At 54.0% G+C, this 17,811-nt stretch overlaps 2 protein-coding genes across 2 annotated transcripts; one reads left to right on the forward strand and one right to left on the reverse strand.

Moving 5' to 3' along the window:
* The first annotated feature begins 5,239 nt into the window (after nucleotides 1-5,239).
* ACKR2 (atypical chemokine receptor 2) lies at nucleotides 5,240-11,637 on the forward strand. Its single transcript, XM_081105612.1, has 2 exons — nucleotides 5,240-6,591; nucleotides 7,749-11,637. The coding sequence occupies exon 2, from the start codon at nucleotides 7,763-7,765 to the stop codon at nucleotides 9,017-9,019; it is 1,257 nt and encodes a 418-aa protein (XP_080961738.1). The 5' UTR covers nucleotides 5,240-6,591; nucleotides 7,749-7,762; the 3' UTR covers nucleotides 9,020-11,637.
* On the reverse strand, nucleotides 11,564-13,931 carry CYP8B1 (cytochrome P450 family 8 subfamily B member 1). The gene has a single exon (XM_081105611.1). The coding sequence runs from the start codon at nucleotides 13,791-13,793 to the stop codon at nucleotides 12,300-12,302; it is 1,494 nt and encodes a 497-aa protein (XP_080961737.1). The 5' UTR covers nucleotides 13,794-13,931; the 3' UTR covers nucleotides 11,564-12,299.
* Nucleotides 13,932-17,811: the final 3,880 nt, after the last annotated feature.

Raw genomic sequence — 17,811 nt, forward strand, 5'->3', positions numbered from 1 at the left:
GCCGTGCCCTCATTTAATTATAAAAGTTCACCGAAGGAGGCAGTTTATAGGTGAGAAAACCAAGGCTCCGAGAGGCTAAGTAATTTCCCCAGGTTACTCAGCCGTGAGGACGTGGACCAATCTGTCCTTCCGTGCTGTCCCATGCCGAGTGGACCACCCTCCCTGGGGGTGTTGGTTGTGTTTCATTTCGAACCAGCATAATGCTGAAATACACATCCTAGGAGCTCTAGTGGTAGAATTTCAGGCAATAGTGACAGCAAAAAAAAGAAAAAAAAAGAAAAGAAAAGAAAAAAAGTAAAAACAGTTGGGGAAAGATAAGAAAATGTTTCTTCTCCTGCAGCAGCTCCCTGAACAGTCGGGCTCTAAAACTGCTTAGGTTTCAGTAACTGAAATAAGCTTTGGGAGGAGGGGTTGCCTGTGATTTATCAACGTCACAAACATTTCCTGATCGGAACCAGGAAAACAGGGAGCAATGTGGGGTCCCAGGGAGCACGGGGAACAGGCAGGGCTCACATCTCCCAGGGAGCGGGAGACGCCATGTCACTCAGGAGGAGTTGGGGCAGGGCCACCCTGCTGGAGACCGGATAAGGCCACTGTCTTCCAGCTAGACTCTGTGATTCTACAAATCTGGGGAGGTTGGTGCCGCAGAAAACCGATGAGATATACCGAAACGTTCCCAAGGTTATTCTGGAATGGGGGGAGAGGGAGTGTAAGATTATGGGGCATATTTTTTTCTTGTATTTGCATATTTTATAATGAGCCTATATTACTATTGTAATCAGGAAAGATACATGGTAAAAAGGAAAGAGAGAAAGAGAGTGTGGGGTCAGTGGTCCAGGACTCAGTCAGTGGTCAGGGTTAGAGTCAGCTCTGCTAGCTCGCAGCGTGCCCCCCCTCCTCACCCCTGCTTCTTGTGAAACCAGGGAGGTGACACCGTGCAGCCTCTTCACAAAGGAGCAGGAAGACTTTCGAGGATTGGAATATAAGAGCCTCAGGAGGTACTGAGCCCCAGGTAAATGCCAGGACTGGGTACTGCTGTTTTCATTGTGTTTTTTACATCGTATTGAATCCAAATGCAGCAATTCCCATGGTGGACCATGCAGAGGGCGGCTGGCCTCCTGAGAGTCTGACGAGAGAGAGCTCAGCTCCCAGGGTGTGGGTCAGGACTCCGACTCTGGAGCCGATGGCAGGGACTTGCTAGCTAGTCTTGACGTCCACTTGCTGTGTGTCTTGGGCAAATTACTCCCCCTCTCTGAGCCTCATTTCTTCATTTGCAAAATAGGAATAATAATAACCATGCTTGTCCCATAAGGTTGTTGGGAGCAGTAAGTGAATTAATATAGAGAGAGCCTGGCTGAGGAGACCACGGCTGGCCTGCTATCTTCTTTGCGAGGTAATATAACTTGAGTGTTTAAGAGCGTGGCCTCTGCCTTTCAGTTCCTGGCTCTGCTACTCACTTGCTCTGTGACATTGGGCCAGTTCCCTACCCTCTCTGTGCCTGTGTTCTCAGCTGTAAAACTGAGCTAATAATAGTACTTAACTTCCATAAGGTAAGTGAGAGGCTAGGTGAGTCAATATCCAGCGTCCCACACAGGATTGCATGGTGTTAGCTGTCATAATAATTGTATCAGACTTAATCCTCATGAAATCCCCAGCTGTGTTTATTTTATGGATGAGAAAACAGGCTCCTGGAAGTCAAGGGCTCCAGGATGGAAGTCTAACTTTGTCTCAGGGCCGGCAGGGTTAACGGAGTTGGGGGGAGGGGGCGAGACCCAGCTCTGTCCCCAGGGGGCTGGCTATTCATGAGCTCTCTCCCTGCGGTCATTCCTGGGCTCTGGACTCCTTCCTTCATGTCTTCCTCCTGTGGCTGTCACGTCCTCTTTCCTGTTTTTCTATTCCCACACCATCAGCCTGAGCAACAGCAGCCTGGTCTCCGATCACTTCTCCATCTCTAGTCCCCATCCTTCACCCCTATTTTTGAATGAGCATCCCAGACTCCGGGCCTGGTTTCAAATCCCAGCTCTGCTACTTACTAGCTGTGTGGCCTTGGGGAAGTTCCTTAGCCTCTCTGCAACTCACCTTCCTCCCATGTAAAGTAGAGGTGATAATAGTACCTGCCTCCAAGTGGTTTTGCCAGGGTGAAAGGAAGTGGTGCATGTCGTCAGGTTCTGAGAACACAGCCTGGCCCGTAGGAAGTGCCGTGAAAGTGGTGGGTATTACCGTTGTTTGTTGCTGTTGCTGTGGACACAGTAGAATTTAATAGCTGCGGTTTTCCCAGTCCCAGAAGGAGATCCCAGTTCCCCCAGAGGCAGGTGTTCTGCCACGTGCCCCAACACCAGAGCGCTTTCCGCAGCCAGAACCTGTGGTCAGGGTGTGAGTTACTTCTCAACTCCTGGCTCACCTTGGTTAGCCGCAGCGGGGCGGGGCACGCAGGGTGGCAATGCCAGGGTTACGGGCAGGGGGTGCCCATGCCAAGAGTAGCCAGGAGGTGTCTAGTTGGACCTCCATTCTACCCCAGTCCTTCTGAAGCAGCGAGGGGAGCCTCAGGGGTGTTGGGGTGGCCACCAGGCACATTCCGTGACACTGGTCCCGGCAGGCGGCTGAACATGACTCAAGTGGAAATAGTGGGGCCTGTGGGCGGGTCACGCTGCATGGTCACAGGCTCCCAAGCTGCGAGGGCAGAGTTGGCTCGGGCCGAGAGAACAGCTTTCAGAAGGTTTTTGGCTCAGCTGTGTCCAGGGTGTGAGTGGGGGAGGCAGAGAGCCAGGTAAGGGAAAATGAGGCAAGAGAAGGGTGGGAGTCAGGTGACGGTGCTCATTAATGCCAGCCCCTGGGCACATGCCAGTCTGTCACAGGAGGCAGGGGATCCTGCTTCCAGGAGGTGGATTTTGAGGCTGACAGGTGACCTGTGAGTGCTGGGCTGGGGGGAGTGGGGGCGGGGGGGGGGGGTGCGGCTGGCGGGGATGGGGGGAGGGGGAGGAGGCTGGGGCAGGGATTGCAGCGGGTCAGTGGTCCCCACAGGCTTCTGGGAAGGGAGGGTTTAGGTTACATTTGAAAGAATAAGAGTTTTAAATTGTAAGGAAGCCAGCAAAAATGACTGTCCACTGAAGTGATCTCCAGTGTTTTTCTTGGTTTTATATTTTGAAAGCTGGCATGGCCTCTTGGGGTCACGTCCGATGCTGTTTATTTGTTCACTGGTCTCATGCACTGTGGCCAGCACGCTCAGCGTGGGTGTCTGTGACAGAGAGGAGACCTACACGAGACCCTGTCCTCGAGAGCTCTTGACTCAGGCGGTGGCAGCTGTGGCACAGATGTGGAAGGTGGAAGAGGGAAGAGGAGGGAGACAGGCAGGGAGGCAGACAGCGAGACAGTCAGGGTTTGGTCAGGCTCCATGGGGCCCTGAGAAGGGTTGTGCCAGTAAAGGTTTAACGATCAGCTCCCTTGTGGTAGTGGGGTAGGGGGCACATGCAGGAGAGGGGGGAGCTCCCATCTGTAGCACTTGCCATGGTGTAGACATTCCCACCAGGACCAATTTCCAGCTACCAGCTTCACTGAGTGCAGATTGGTTAACTCCGTGACTGTGTGTGGAATGCCTCCCGGACGCCACAGAGCTGGCTCCGGGTCGCGACTGACTTTGAATCTTATCTGCCACTCATTGCTGAGGCCAGAAGTCCCACGGCCAGAGGCTCATCCTTCAAATCCAAGTTTGGTCCGTGTGGAAAGGGGAGCTGGGGAGAAAGAGCCACAGGATCTACTTGTGTCCTTCGTGTCATCCAATCCTGGCTCCGTCATCTACTGATGCAAAGCCGTGGACAACTGGGCTTCACCTCTCCAAGCCTCAAGCTTCCTCATCTGGAAAATGGGGGGCATAATAGTACCACTTCCCAGAACTCTGGTGAGCATTACCTGAGGAGCTGCATGGGAGGAGCTCAGCTAGCATGGCTGCCTTCCAGTCCACGTGGATGGAGCACCGTCCTCTCGCTCATCGCCTCACCTGAGGCTCCTCTGAGAGGCCTTGAGGTCCTCAGGAGGAGACCTGCTCTCCAGCCAGGGATTCTTGCTACGTCAGAGCTGGAGCCAGCCCAGCAGCAGCCTCAGGAAGTCACCAAGAGGATGATATCATTGCCCCGGAGATAAGCTATGGTTTGCCTCTGTGCCCTTGTCTTCACTGCAGGGGAAGCTCGGCTGACCTTGTCCTTGCTATCCTCTTTTTTTTTTTTTTTTAAATATATTTCATTGATTTTTTACAGAGAGGAAGGGAGAGGCAGAGAGGCAGAAACATCAGTCACCTCCTGCACACCCCCTACTGGGCATGTGCCCGCAACCAAGGTACATGCCCTTGACCAGAATCGAACCTGGGACCTTTCAGTCCGCAGGCCGATGCTCGATGCACTGAGCCAAACCAGTCAGGGCACTCTCCTCTCTTTAAAAGCCTCTTCCTCTCGCTGTGTAGAGTGCTCTGGATTCCCCTCAAGTCCCACGACAGAGCTTCATTCGGGATTGCCTTCCTACCCGCTAAGCCATACGAGGATGTGAATAACTGACGCCCCCATTCGTTCCTCTTCAGGTGCTGCTGGATAAACGGAATGAATTCAGACAACAAGGAAACGTGAAAGCAAAAGGGGAAGAACCAGAACGGGGCTAGAGGGACAGTTAGGGGTGGGGTAACAGAGACCCGAAGGGCAGCCAGGAGCCTGGGGTTCATGGCTCAGTCCAGCCACTGACTGCTCATTGTACGCTTTGCACAAGTCACTCCCTTCCTTTGAGCCTCAGTTTCCCCACCTATAAGTTGAAGGAGGTGGACAGGGTGCGCTCTTACTCCCTCAGGCTGAGATTCGGAGGGCACCAAAGGTTACAGGAAGTATATCACCTTCTGCCACTGCACCAAAACCCACAAAATCAGTGGCTTGAAACAGCACAAAATTATCATTCTCACGTTCTGGAGGTCAGAAGTCTAAAATGGGCCAACAAAGAGAAAAAAATAATAATAATAAAATGGGTCAACAGGGCCGTGTTCCTCGGAGGCCCCAGGGACAGTCTGTGTGCTGTCTCTTCCAGCTCCCAGGGAACCCCTGCCCTCATTCTAACCGCATTCCTCTCGCTTCTGTTTCCCTTGTCACCTCTTCTCTGGCTCAGCGCTCCTGCCTCCTGATGCGGACCCTGTGATTACCCTGGATAACCGAGGACCCTCTCCCCATCTCAAGGTCCTTAACTTAGTCACCTCTGGGAAACCCCTTTTGCTGTAGAAGGTGACATAGTCACAGGTTGCAGGGGTCAGGAGGTGGGTGTCGTTGGGAGGCCATTACCTGCTGACCATAGGGAGGCTGTATTTTGCAAGGAGGCTCAGTGAAGCCTTGGGGACAGGAATGGTGGAGTCTACGGAGGCCAGACCAGCCAATAAAGGGCAATGTTCTGGGCAACCAAGCCCTCCTGGGCCCAGACCCCGCCTCTCTCAGGTGGCTCCTTTCGGTAAGCTGGGCAGGTCAGGTGGTTGGGACCAGAACAGTGGGACCAGGGATGCAGCTCAGCCAGGGCCTTCCTCCGAGGTTGTGAGAAGGTTGCTTTGCTTCTGGGTTAAATGGTGCTGACAGTTCCTTCTAGGAGGGCCTTACAGGACTGCCACAGTGGGTGTGAAGGTGCCTGGCCTTTTCCCATGTGCACCTGGGGCGGGTGGTTGCTGCTGTTGATGAAAGTGGTGGGAGGGGCTGGCTGGTGGCCTCAGGGATCAAAAGGACCTGGAAAGACTCCCAGAGGGAACGATGAGGAGGCCGAGAGAAAGGGAACAGAGTGTTCCAAGTGGTGTGGGCCAGCCGAGGGCCTGCTCATCCTGACATCTGGCTTTGATCAAAGCCATCGTCAGATTTGGTTGTTTGTTAAAGCAAAAGTCAAGGACTCTGAGAAACCATGACAGGCTCAAGTCCAGTGATGACAGAGCAGAACTGCTGGTGTTTAGTTAGTGACACCTCCTGACTAACGAATTCCCATCAGGCCTCAGTGCAGAAGAGCACCTCCTCCTCCCACCCCCGCAGCTCACAGACTCCCAACGCCAGCCACGTGCTGGGGGGGTGCTTGCTGCTGCCCAGGGAAGGGAGAGAAACATCTGTTTCAAGATTCTACCTGGAAAAATAAAATAGACAAAACTTATATTAGAAAGGACTGGGGGAAATGTTTACAACATCTGTATAAAAAGCTAAAATTCTTACAACATAAAACCTTTTATAAATGAGAACCCCACCCGTTAACACAATAACTCATTCACCGAGGAAGTAAAGCTGGCATTGGACATATGAAAAAGTTCAATCTCCTTTGAATCAAAGAATAAACACTCATATGCAGAGGAACAGGTAGGGGTGGCTGGTGTTCCTCTCTTTGTGGCCCGTGGTGATGGGCAGCCTCCAGGCCCCACTCTGGTGGCTGTGCAGGGTTGCCTGTTTGGGCCACATCCCCCTCCTTAACTCCTTCCTCTCTCCCTCCCAAACCGGCTCCCCACGGCGAACAACCTAGCGCATTGGACATGATGTTTCTGTTCTGGAACACACAACAAGATGGAACCTAGTCTTGCTTCATGACAGACTCGCATCACTGCTTCGTGTGAGTCTCTCTTTTAATAACACCATTAAACTTGGGGAACCGCCATCCCCAGAGAGAACGTGACCATGCCTCTGGCTTCCTCTGCCCAGGCAGCTGCCAGTCATTCTCTGACTTTCCCTTTCAGCTCTTTGAACTCATATGTATATAGTGCATTTGTATTAATTTTATTAAAAGACTATCACATGTATTTGTATGGGACTTGGAGGTAGAGGACATATTCCAGAGGTAGCAGAGTGGTGGTGAGGGTGTGAGGAAGGAATCTGGATATCTCCCACGTTTCAATCTTAGGTGGCTGAGTGGTTGGTGGTGCCATTCAGTTAGGTAGACACAGGAGAGGAGAAGAAGCTGGTGGGAAGGTGATGGACTCAGTTCTGGGTGAAGCAATGATTTAAACTAATGTTCACTGAGTAAATATTAGTACTCTTCGTAGGGCTTGAAGTGCTTCACACGAATTATCATATTTAAGCCTCAAAAGAACCCCATAAGTAGGCACTATTCATTATGATCATTTTAAAGATGAGGAGATTGAGGGATGGAAAAGTTTAGTAGTTTCTATCAACATGATGGATCACTCCTTTCTGCTACCAACCTGAAAATACTGGATTAAATATATTAAAATATTAAATATGAAAGAAAATATTGATATAAAGCTATACTTATAAATAAAATGCTGTAAATAAAAGCAAAGGGACACTCTCAGGCGATGGAAGGAAAGAAGGCTCAAAGCCAGAGCGGGCACTAGACTTTTATAGATAAAACAAGCCCACTGAAGAGAAGCTCTCATTCAAAAAATATATATAAGCCCCACGAAGAATAATAATGAGAAGCCACACATGAGGAAGAGTATGGAGACAGAATCAGTAGATGAATTGGTAGCCCCTAAATAAGAAAGAAAAATCAGAAAGACAGTGCCAGTCTTTTTAAATGACAGGGAGAAAATAAGAGAACCATAAGAAGTGAATACCTATGCAAGGTGACATCACTATTGAGCGTAGACTCGGGCTCCCACACTTAGGCTCATACTTGCTCGGCTGCAGGCACTGATGTAGACGCGAGGGGTCCATTGGATATCCCGGAGCAGTAGAAACTGGGTTTGAAGTGAGGGAGGGATCGCCTAGCTTCATCTTATTTCTCCCGCACTGCTCTCTGGTCTGCAGCGCTCCAGGACGGGATGTCTCCTCCCAACATGGCCACCTCCCCTCAGCCACTCACCACCAAGGTCGCCAGTTCCGAGAACAGCAGCGCCTTCTATGACTACGAGTACTACTTGGACCAGGCGGCCTTCGTGCCCTGCATGAAGGACGAGGTGCTGGCCTTTGCCAAGGTCTTCCTGCCGGTCTTCTACAGCCTGGTCTTTGTGCTGGGCCTGAGCGGGAACCTCCTGCTCCTAGTGGTCTTGCTCCGGTACGTGCCTCGCCGGAGGATGACTGAGGTGTACCTGCTGAACCTGGCCATCTCCAACCTCCTGTTTGTGGTGACCCTGCCCTTCTGGATCACCACCGTGGCCTGGCATTGGGTCTTCGGGAATTTCTTGTGCAAGATGGTGAGCGCTCTCTATACCATCAACCTCTACAGTGGCATCTTCTTCATTAGCTGCATGAGCCTGGACAAGTACCTGCAGATCGTCCACGCTCAGCCCCACCACAGGCTGAGGACCCGGGCCAAGCGCTGGCTCCTGGCTGTCATCGTGTGGGCTGTGGCCCTGGCTGTCTCCATCCCTGACATGGTCTTTGTGCGGATCCATGAAAACCATGAGGGTGTGTGGAACTGCCATGCGGATTTCGGGGGGCATGGGACCGTCTGGAAGCTCATACTCCGCTTCCAGCAGAACATCCTGGGGTTTATCCTTCCACTCTTCGCCATGATCTTCTTCTACTCCCGCATCGGCTCCGCCCTGGTCAGGCTGAGGCCCCCAGGCCAGGGCCGGGCTCTAAAGGTAGCCGTCTCCCTCGTGGTGGCCTTCTTCGTGCTGTGGTTCCCGTACAACCTCATCTTGTTCCTGCACTCGCTCATGGACCTGAGAGTCTTTGGGGACTGCGAGACCAGCAACTACCTGGATTATGCGCTGCAGGTCACAGAGAGCATCGCCTTCCTTCACTGCTGCTTCACACCCATCCTCTACGCCTTCTCCATCCGCTGCTTCTGCCAGTACCTAAAGGCTTTCTTGGCCGAGTTGTTTGGACGGCGCCAGGGACCATGCCCTGCCCAGGCCCCACTGTCCAGCTGTTGTGAGAGTAGTGGCCTCACTGTCCAAGAAGAAATGACCAGCATGAATGACCTTGAGGAGGGGCAGGCTGAGGACTCCCCCAACAAGGGGGCTGTCGGGGGAAATAAAGCCTCAGCGGCCACGCCACAGTCCGGTGAGAGCGGAGGGGACCCAGCTCAGCTGGGCATCCACCCAGCGTCTTCTCTCCAAGGGCCCCCGTGACCACGCTGCTCAGCCCAGAGCTCAGTTCTCAACCCCCAGCAGCACCCGCTCACTGCTTCCAGGACATCAGACTCCCTGATCTGCTGCAGTGGTTGCCCAACTGACCTCGGTGTCCTATTGTCACCATCTCCTATCGTCTCATCTGCACCCGGCAGCCAGAGTGATTGCAACACCTTCGGCCTTCACTGCCATCTCCCTCCCAGAAGCCTGCGGCCTCCCGCCCACCAGGCCGCTCCTGGCCCTCTCGTTCAGCTGGGGAAATCCTGGTGTTGTTTTGTTTAGTGCTGCAGCCTTGGTGGTGGCTCCGGAGCCTGGCAATCCGGAGATGCAGCACCTGGGGACCTGCCTACAGGGAAAGGCAGGCGCGGCTCAGTCCAGGAGCAGGGCTGCCCCCTCCCCCCTGGGAAGTGTGGCGAGGGCATTCACAGCAGTTACTACCTAGGAAAACATCTCTTTTCTTCCCGGGGAGCCTGGAATTCACCAGTGGCACGTCATTCCCCACTGGCTTTATTATAAGCTTTCCTCACAGAATACACATCGTGGGCTTTTCTCTGAGGGAGAGAAAAACTGGTGCAGAAATGAGAGCTGCTGGGTCAGGACAGGTCTCAAGTCTTCCTACTGCCTCGAGCCTCTGCAAGGCAAGGGGGTGGGGGCGGCCCTTGGAGAGGGTGTCTCCAGCAGTCCCCATGCGGGGGGGCGGCCAGCGGTGGGCATTGGCCTGTAAGTGCACTCTAATTCTGGGAACTCACGGCTTCCTGGGAGGCCTGTTGTTACATGGACATCCTTTGCTGTGGGATGGGAGTCTTGTATTTACTTCATACCTGACCACCAAGGCTTCCCTCGGTCCCAGCCTACCCTCAGACAGGTCACAGGATCCATGAAGTTCGCTCTCAATTGAGACTCTTGGCCCTGACTCAGTGGACTGGAGCCTCAGCCCTTCCCCAGCCTGTCCACAGGCCAGGCTCCTGGCCCATGGTCCTTTGGGTGGGGGGGGGAGGGGCAGAAGATGGGATGCAGCACCCAGGTCTGGGCAGGGACAAGGAGGTATGTGAAGGCCCTGCCACTTTGCTCCATTCTGCACCTGCTCCAGCACCAGGCCTGGCTATGTGGGCAGGTTGTTGGGGAGCTCTCTCCCCATGGTCAGCCCCCAGCCTCCCAGCCCCGTCCTCCCTCTCCTGTGCTCCCTACTAACACTGTATGCTGCTGGCCCCTCATGGAACAGGATGGAACCAGTCAAAGCTCTGTCAGGCTCCAGGTAGGTCATCATTTGGGGCAGCTAGACCCAGAGAAAGCCAGCCCTGACCCAGAGTCACATAGCTGGTGGGGACAGACTCCTGTTAGTCTAGTGTCTGGGCAAAACTCAGGGCAGAACAGGCACCCTCAACAGGAAGGAAGAGGCCAGTCCGGTGAGGGGGAGGAGTAGCAGAGAGAAGCCCCACTGGGCAGTCCTTGCAGGGGGTCCATGCTGCTGGGGCCTCCCTCCTCCAGGACCCTACACCAGTTCCCACAATCACAGCCCCAGCCAGGCCCTGCCATCAGCCAGCTGCAGCTCTGGCAGCATCCCCTCCCCGTCTCCCAGCCCTGGTAAGCATGGCAACAGGAACTGTCTCTAGTTCATATGCCAGAAAGCTGAGTGAGGGCACAGAGGGAAGGAAGTGATTTGAGGAAGTGAAGTAAATTAGCCGAGACTGGAAGTCAGGTGTCTATAATTTAATCCACAGCTGGGGAGTTGGGGGGTCAGAAATGAGGAACATGATACCAAGCCCCATGGGCTCCAGTGTGGGGAGGGGACAGGAGGAGGAATCCCAGACAGACAGCAAGGACACATAACAGATGTGCTGTGATGCAAACAGTACTCGGGGAGCCCCAGTAGCTGGATGCCTGAGGATGGGATGGGGCCAGACCTAAGAAGGCTTCCAGGAGCAGCCGGCTCTGGGCTTGGCAGGACAAGCAAGCAGCTGTGCTTTCTAGCCCGAGAGAGTTCTACCAGGGAAAGCTGGCCACGTTGAATTGCACTGGATGGACAATTTGGGGACCAATTGGGGCAAAACTTAAATATCAGGTGTGTGAAGGGAATGGGGAACCAGAAAATAAAATAGTGACAACTAGAGATGCTTTTAGAAAAAGGTCTCTGGCAGCAGAGTGAGCAGAGGGCCCGGCAGGACAGGTGTGGAGAGAAAAGCTTGAATCACTCCTACACGGAGGCAGCATTTCTCTACCGGCTGTGCCCTGCCTGGTGGCCACTACCCACGCGTGGCTGTGGAGCACTTGGAATGGGCCGGCTTGAACTGAGATGTGCTGGAAGGGTGAAAAGTGCACACCAGATTTTTGAACATACAATACAATATACAGATGATGTTTTATAGCATTGTACCCCTGAAACCTACATATTTTATTAACCAATGTCACCCCAATAAATTCATTTTTTAAAAAAGTACATACCAGAAAAAAAGTACATACCAGATATGGAAGACAATACCAAAAAAGAAATCTAAAAGTATTCTTTATATTGATTACATGTTGAAATGCTAATATTTTGGATATATGGGGGTAAGTTCAATATATTATAAAAACAAATTTTACTTGCCTTTATATTTTATTTATTTAAATTCTTTATTGTTTAAAGTATTACATGCGTCTCCTTTTTCCCCCATTGACCTCTTCCCAGCCGCTCCCACCCCCAGCACATGCCCTCACCCCCCTACTGTCTGTGTCCATTGGTTATACTCAGATGCATACATACAAGTCCATTGATTGATCTCTCACCCCCTCACCCGCTGCTTCTTTTCTTTATAAAATATATATGTCAACTAGGAAATTAAAAATTACACATGTGGCTTGCCTTGTATTGGTATTGGACAACACGGTTCTAGAATGCGAATTCCAGAAGACATGGAATAGTATTGAGGGGGAAATTAAGGGGGGGGGGGCGTGGAGGTCATATTGGCAAGATGCTGAGCTCCTCGTGGGGACCAGCTTCTATCCCGCAGGACTGGTGGAGGCCTGTGTTATCTCCCAATCCCTTCCTCTGGACTTCCTGTGACAGGGGGGCCTGCAGAACCCACTGAAGGGGCTTTAGAGAGAGAGTGGTAAGCCTGTGAGGTGACTAGAAGGAGACAAGAGAGCAAGGAGGACCACCAGGACAGAGGTAGGGGTGCCACAGAGCCGCAGGGAGCAGTCGTCGGCGGGGGGGGGGGGGTCTTGGCTGCAGAGGGGCGAGAGGAGGCGAAGACCCCCCAGGGACCCCCTCTGGCCAGGCTGGCGGTCCCCTTGGCAGAGCTCACTCAGGGGACCGCAGGCGGTACCGGAAGCGCACGTCATGGCTGGGCTGCGTGGTGCCGAAGCCCCAGCGCTGGGGGTCCACGGGCGGCACAGGCGCGTCGGGGTCCACCAGCTCCAGGTCAAAGTGTGTGATCATGAGCAGGACAAAGAGCTTCATCTCGCTCAGGGCCAAGAACCTGCCGGGGCACATGGAGACGCCCGAGCCCCAGGGCATGGTGTAGTGGTGGATCTTCTTGCCTGCCTTGTAGAAGTCCACCTTGCGGCTGCCGTCGGGGTTGAGAAAGCGGTCGTACTTGAAGGCGGCGGGCTCGGGGTGGATGTCAGGGTCCATGTGCACCGAGAGGTAAGGGAAGAGGGCCACGATGTCTCCGCTGCGGAGCCGGTACTCCTCGCCACTGGCCATCGTCAGGACGTGGTCATCGTGCACCACCCTGAGCAGGGTGGGCGCCGCCCCCAGCCGCAGGGTCTCCTCCATCACGCTGTCCAGCACTGGGGTGCGTTGCAGGGCACTGACGTCGAAGGTGAAAGACTGCCCGGCCTCCCCCAGGACCTGGGCAGCCTCCTTTCTCAGAGCCTGCATGGCTTCTGGGTGCTTCAGGAGGAACAGGAGGGCCCAGAAAGAGGTGGGCCCCGTGTTCCCCTGGGAGGCCCACAGCATCATGAAGTTGAACTTGTCCTGCATGGCCGGGGCTACCCCCTGCTCCCTCAGGAACTGCAGCATGTGGGCTATCCAGTTGCTGACGCCATCCTTCTCCAGGTTTTCTCTCACAGAGAGCGTCTGGTGGAAGAGGCGCTGGAGCCGGCCCACTTCCAGCCACTCCCGGGGCCCCAGCAAGGAGTAGACAAACCTGGGGAACAGGCGATCGAACTTACGGAACTGCGTGAACAACTCCTCCGCCCGGAGCAGGTCCTGCTCCGTGTCCTTCGTGTAGCCAAACAAGCTCAGGTAGCCAGCCTTGAACAGGACGTTGTAGCAGAAGTGAAAGAGACCATCCTCACGCCAGCGGCTGGCCTCCGGGCGCGGGCCCGCGGGGCCCAGGATGACCAAGGACAGGCTGTCCCGCATGGTCTTGTTGAGATCCTCCAAGCCGTGGCCCATGAGGTGCTTGGTGCTGGCTGAGTGGATCATCCGATGGTCGCCCGGCACGGACTGGTACCCAAACACCTTGAGCACCAGTTTTTCCGCGTACTCCACGAAGTCTAGTTTTCTCTTCACATCCTTGAGGATGGGGCCGAAGGAGAGGGGGTCCATGACGAAGGTGAAGTACTGGCCCCCCAGCTGCACGGTGAAAACATCCCCGTGCTTGGCCCGCATCTGCTTCAGGAATTCGGGCATATTCTTCCGGAAAGCCATGGCATGGCCCAGCCAGGGCACAGAGCCCTTGTCCAGAGGGGGCTCCTGGGGCCTGCGCTGCCGGAGAAGCCCCACCAGGCACAGGTACCCGACGATGACCACCAACAGGGCTCCCAGCACCGGACCCCAGGGCACCATGGCTGTGCTCTTGCAGGTTAAACTCTGGACAGACTGTCCAGAGAGCTTTTGGGAGGCCTTGACAAGCTGGGGGTGAAAAGGTCTGCCCACACGGACCTTGCCCTACCAGCTGCAAGTTATGATAAATAACCCTGGTGAGACAGTATGTGGAAGTGAAATTAGCACTTGCTAGGGCCTGGTCATGTGGGGGGAGGAGGAGGTGGGACCAGGAGGAAGCCTGTAACTCAGGGTCACAGCCCCTTACCAGCTCCAGCATCTCCTCTACAAAGCCTTCCTGCCTTTGCTCTCACCTCCATGATCTACTGACCACTCACCCCTTTATTTACTCCCGTGCAGTAATTCATTCATTTGCTATCTCATTCATCAGAAACATACTAAGCAATAACTAAGTTTCACATCCACCCCTTCCTTATTTGTCTTCAGTCTCTGAGCCTCTGGCCTGGGGGCCTGGCCCTGGCCCAACTGGTTTGCATACCTGTCTAGCAAGGATACACTGGAAATCTTGAGAAATTATGAAATGTCAGAGATGATAGGGGCCTCTGTGAAGTGTCAGGTCAGGTCCCTGCCAGCAGGCCCCAGAAGGTAAAGGCTGTGCCATTCATCTGGTGGTCGCCTGGTATGGACTGGTGTCCATACCAGTCAAAGAGCTCAGCCCATTGTTGCGAAAGGTGAAGTTCAGACTCAATCCAACCACTTCTGATCACCCCAAATGACTCTAATTTCTTAATGACCTGCAAACAGGGACTCTGTCTCTTCAGATAACCACAGGATTTCCACATGCCCTCAGGAGCTGGAAACATCCCCACTCTTCCTCCATGAAGTCCTCTCTGACTGCCTAGGGCACAGCAGGAACTCAGCACCATTAACTCTCTCCAGCCTTAGAATCCATTTGGCAAATTGTGGGCCAACTCCAATGAGCTGAACTTAGTCCCCCAGTTTTTAATGGGTGGCAGTACCACCTTACATTCATTCTCACCTTCATTCATTCATTCACTCGCACCCACTCATCCATTCATTCCCCCCTTCCTTGGAACAGCCCCATCTATCCTTTCAACAGATATTTACTGGTCATTTACTGCCAGAAATGTTGCCACAACCTGAATGAGACAGACATAGTCCCTGCCCTCATGGAGTTTATGGTCTAAAGCAGTGATGGCGAACCTTTTGAGCTCAGCGTGTCAGCATTTTGAAAAACCCTAACTTTGGTGCCGTGTCACATATAGAAATTTTTTGATATTTGCAACCATAGTAAAACAAAGACTTATATTTTTGATATTTATTTTATATATTTAAATGCCATTTAACAAAGAAAAATCAACCAAAAAAATGAGTTCGCGTGTCAGAGGTGTCATAGGTTCGCCATCACTGGTCTAAGGGAAAATACATTCAGTCATTGCCCACAGAAGTATATCATTACAATTGTGTTACGTGCTGCACCAGAGAAGAGCAGAGTGGGAAGGGGAGTGGGGAGTCGGGAAGGCTAATCAGGTGGTAATTAAATGAAGGCCTGGAGGATGCCAAGGCCAGGTGTGTTGGGCTGTGGTGGTGCTAGAGATGGAGATAAAGGTGTGTGGGGTGTGCTGCTCAAAGCATATGGCAGGGTTGTCCTAAGGCACAGGGTGCACACCCACTCTGGGCCAGTGTGGCTGCAGAGCTGAGGGGAAGAGCCTCCAGCAGGGTGTGGCTCCCCAGGCTCAGTTTGGATTCGTGCTTTGACCCACTGCATTGAGCCCTTTCTCCCCAGCCACGGGGTGTCTGGATCTGTGGTAGACAGTTAGACAGACAAGAGCAGAGCAAGGACCATGGGCCAAGAAGGTCACCAGGTGCCTAGCAACAGACAGTTGTAGGTTGGGACCTCATCCCCAGGGTGACCTCCCCTTCCCTAGCATATCACTGGCTGGTCTTGCGGTTCGGACCTCCCTGGCCTTTCCTCCCTACAGGTAACATCTGGGCCTCAGTTGTGTTTCAGCTCCAGGCCCAGAAAAGCAGCAAAACCAGACACCAAGACTGACCTCAGGACCAGCTGCGTTGTATAATGACCCCCTGCCCTGGTGCCGGCCAATCCATCAGTGGAGACCACGACCCTGAAAGGACAGGCCTGGAAAGCTGCTGAATTATCGATTGAGATCTTGCCCTGGGACCTCCCCTAAAATCTCCACCCCTAAAACCCTTAGGAGGGAGGATCCAATCTCTCCCTCCTGGGAGCATGCCTGCACCGCCCCCCGCCTCCCCTCCAGGCCTGTCACCTTTACCTCCCTCACTTCTAAGCTGCAAGGGCCCTTCCTTTGCCTCTACAACTTGTTTCATAAGCCCATTTCTTTTTTTCTTTTTCTTTTTTAATATATTTTATTGATTTTTTTTTTTTTTTTTTTACAGAGAGGAAGGGAGAGAGATAGAGAGTTAGAAACATCGATGAGAGAGAAACATTGATCAGCTGCCTCCTGCACACCTCCTACTGGGGATGTGCTCACAACCAAGGTACATGCACTTGACCGGAATCGAACCTGGGACCCTTCAGTCTGCAGGCCGACGCTCTATCCACTGAGCCAAACCGGTTACGGCTCATAAGCCCATTTCTTCTACCAATTACTTCTTCTAACTCTGTGATCTTATAAATAAACTAGGGGCCCGGTGCACGAAATTTGTGCACTGGGTGTGTGTGGGGGGGAGTGTCCCTCAGCCCAGCCTGCCCCCTCTCACATACTGGGAGCCCTCAGGCGTTGACCCCCATCACCCTCCAATCGCAGGATCGGCCCCTTGCCCAGAGGTGTCAGGCCTGGGCAGGGGACCCTCATTTCCCCCCATCACTGCTTCTGCCCCCAGCCCAGGCCCGATGCCTCTGGCCCAGGCATCGGGCCTGGGCAGGGGACGCCCAGACCCCTCCGATTGCTGGCTCTGCCCCTTGCCCAGGCCTGATGCCTTGGCCTAAGGCGTAGACCCCCATCACCCTCTGATCACCTGATCGGCCCCTTGCCCAGGCCTGACGCCTCCGCCAGAGGTGTCAGGCTTGGACAGGGGACCCCCATGCCCCCCCGATCACTGGCTCTGGCCCCCGCCCAGGCCTGAGGCCTCTGGCCCAGGAATCATGCCTGGGCAGGGGACCCCCATCTCCCTCTGATCGCTTGCTCCACCCCCCGCCCAAGCCTGACGCCTCTGACCCAGGCTTCAGGCCTGGGCAAGGGGACCATCATATCCCCCCAATCCCCGGCTCCGCCCCCCGCCCAGGCCTGATGCCTCAGCCAGAGGAGTTGACCCTCATCACCCTCCGATCACCAATCACCGGATCGGCCCCTTGACCAGGCCTGAGGCCTCCGGCAGAGGTGTCAGGCCTGGGCAGGGGACCCCCAGCTCCCCGCGGTTACAGGCTCCGCCCCTGCCCAGGCCTAATGCCTCTGGCCTAGGCGTCTGGCCCAGGCAGCGGGGACCTGCAGCTGCAGCGGCCCCATGATCGTGGGCTCGGCTTTAGGCCCAGGCAAGGGACCCCTAGCTCCCGGGACTGCCAGCTTCGACCGTGTCCAGCTCCCATCGCTGGCTCCACCCCTACTTCCTGCTATCACTGGCCAGGGCGGCAAAGGCGCCTGATTCTCCGATCATGGCTGGGGGGCAGGGCAAAGGCGGCCCCAGGGCTGCCTTTGCCCTGCCCCCCAGCTCTTAGCTCCCCGCTGGGTTTCCGATCACTGTCAGTGGCAGGGGGCTTCTTCCTGCTTTCCCTTTCACCTCCCTGCATTGTGCCTACATATGCAAATTAGCCGCCATCTTGTTGGCAGTTAACTGCCAATCTTAGTTGGCAGTTAACTGCCAATCTTGGCAGTTAACTGCCAATCATAGTTGGCAGTTAATTTGCATATAGCCCTGATTAGCCAATGAAAAGGGTATCGTCGTACGCCAATTACCATTTTTCTCTTTTATTAGTGTAGATGTTCTCTTATAGTTCGAGTCTTGGCTCTGAATTCTTTCCGAGCCAGAACTCCAGGGCTGAGATTGCTGAACCCGGGTCCCAGTCTGGACCCACAGGTGC

This window comes from Myotis nattereri, assembly GCF_964212035.1.
Source record: "Myotis nattereri genome assembly, chromosome: 14".
Lineage (NCBI taxonomy): Eukaryota > Metazoa > Chordata > Mammalia > Chiroptera > Vespertilionidae > Myotis > Myotis nattereri.

Bases quoted from the DNA above. Each gene is read 5' to 3' on its own strand.
- CYP8B1 (XM_081105611.1), bottom strand. From the start codon at position 13,793: ATGGTGCCCTGGGGTCCGGTGCTGGGAGCCCTGTTGGTGGTCATCGTC.
- ACKR2 (XM_081105612.1), top strand. From the start codon at position 7,763: ATGTCTCCTCCCAACATGGCCACCTCCCCTCAGCCACTCACCACCAAG.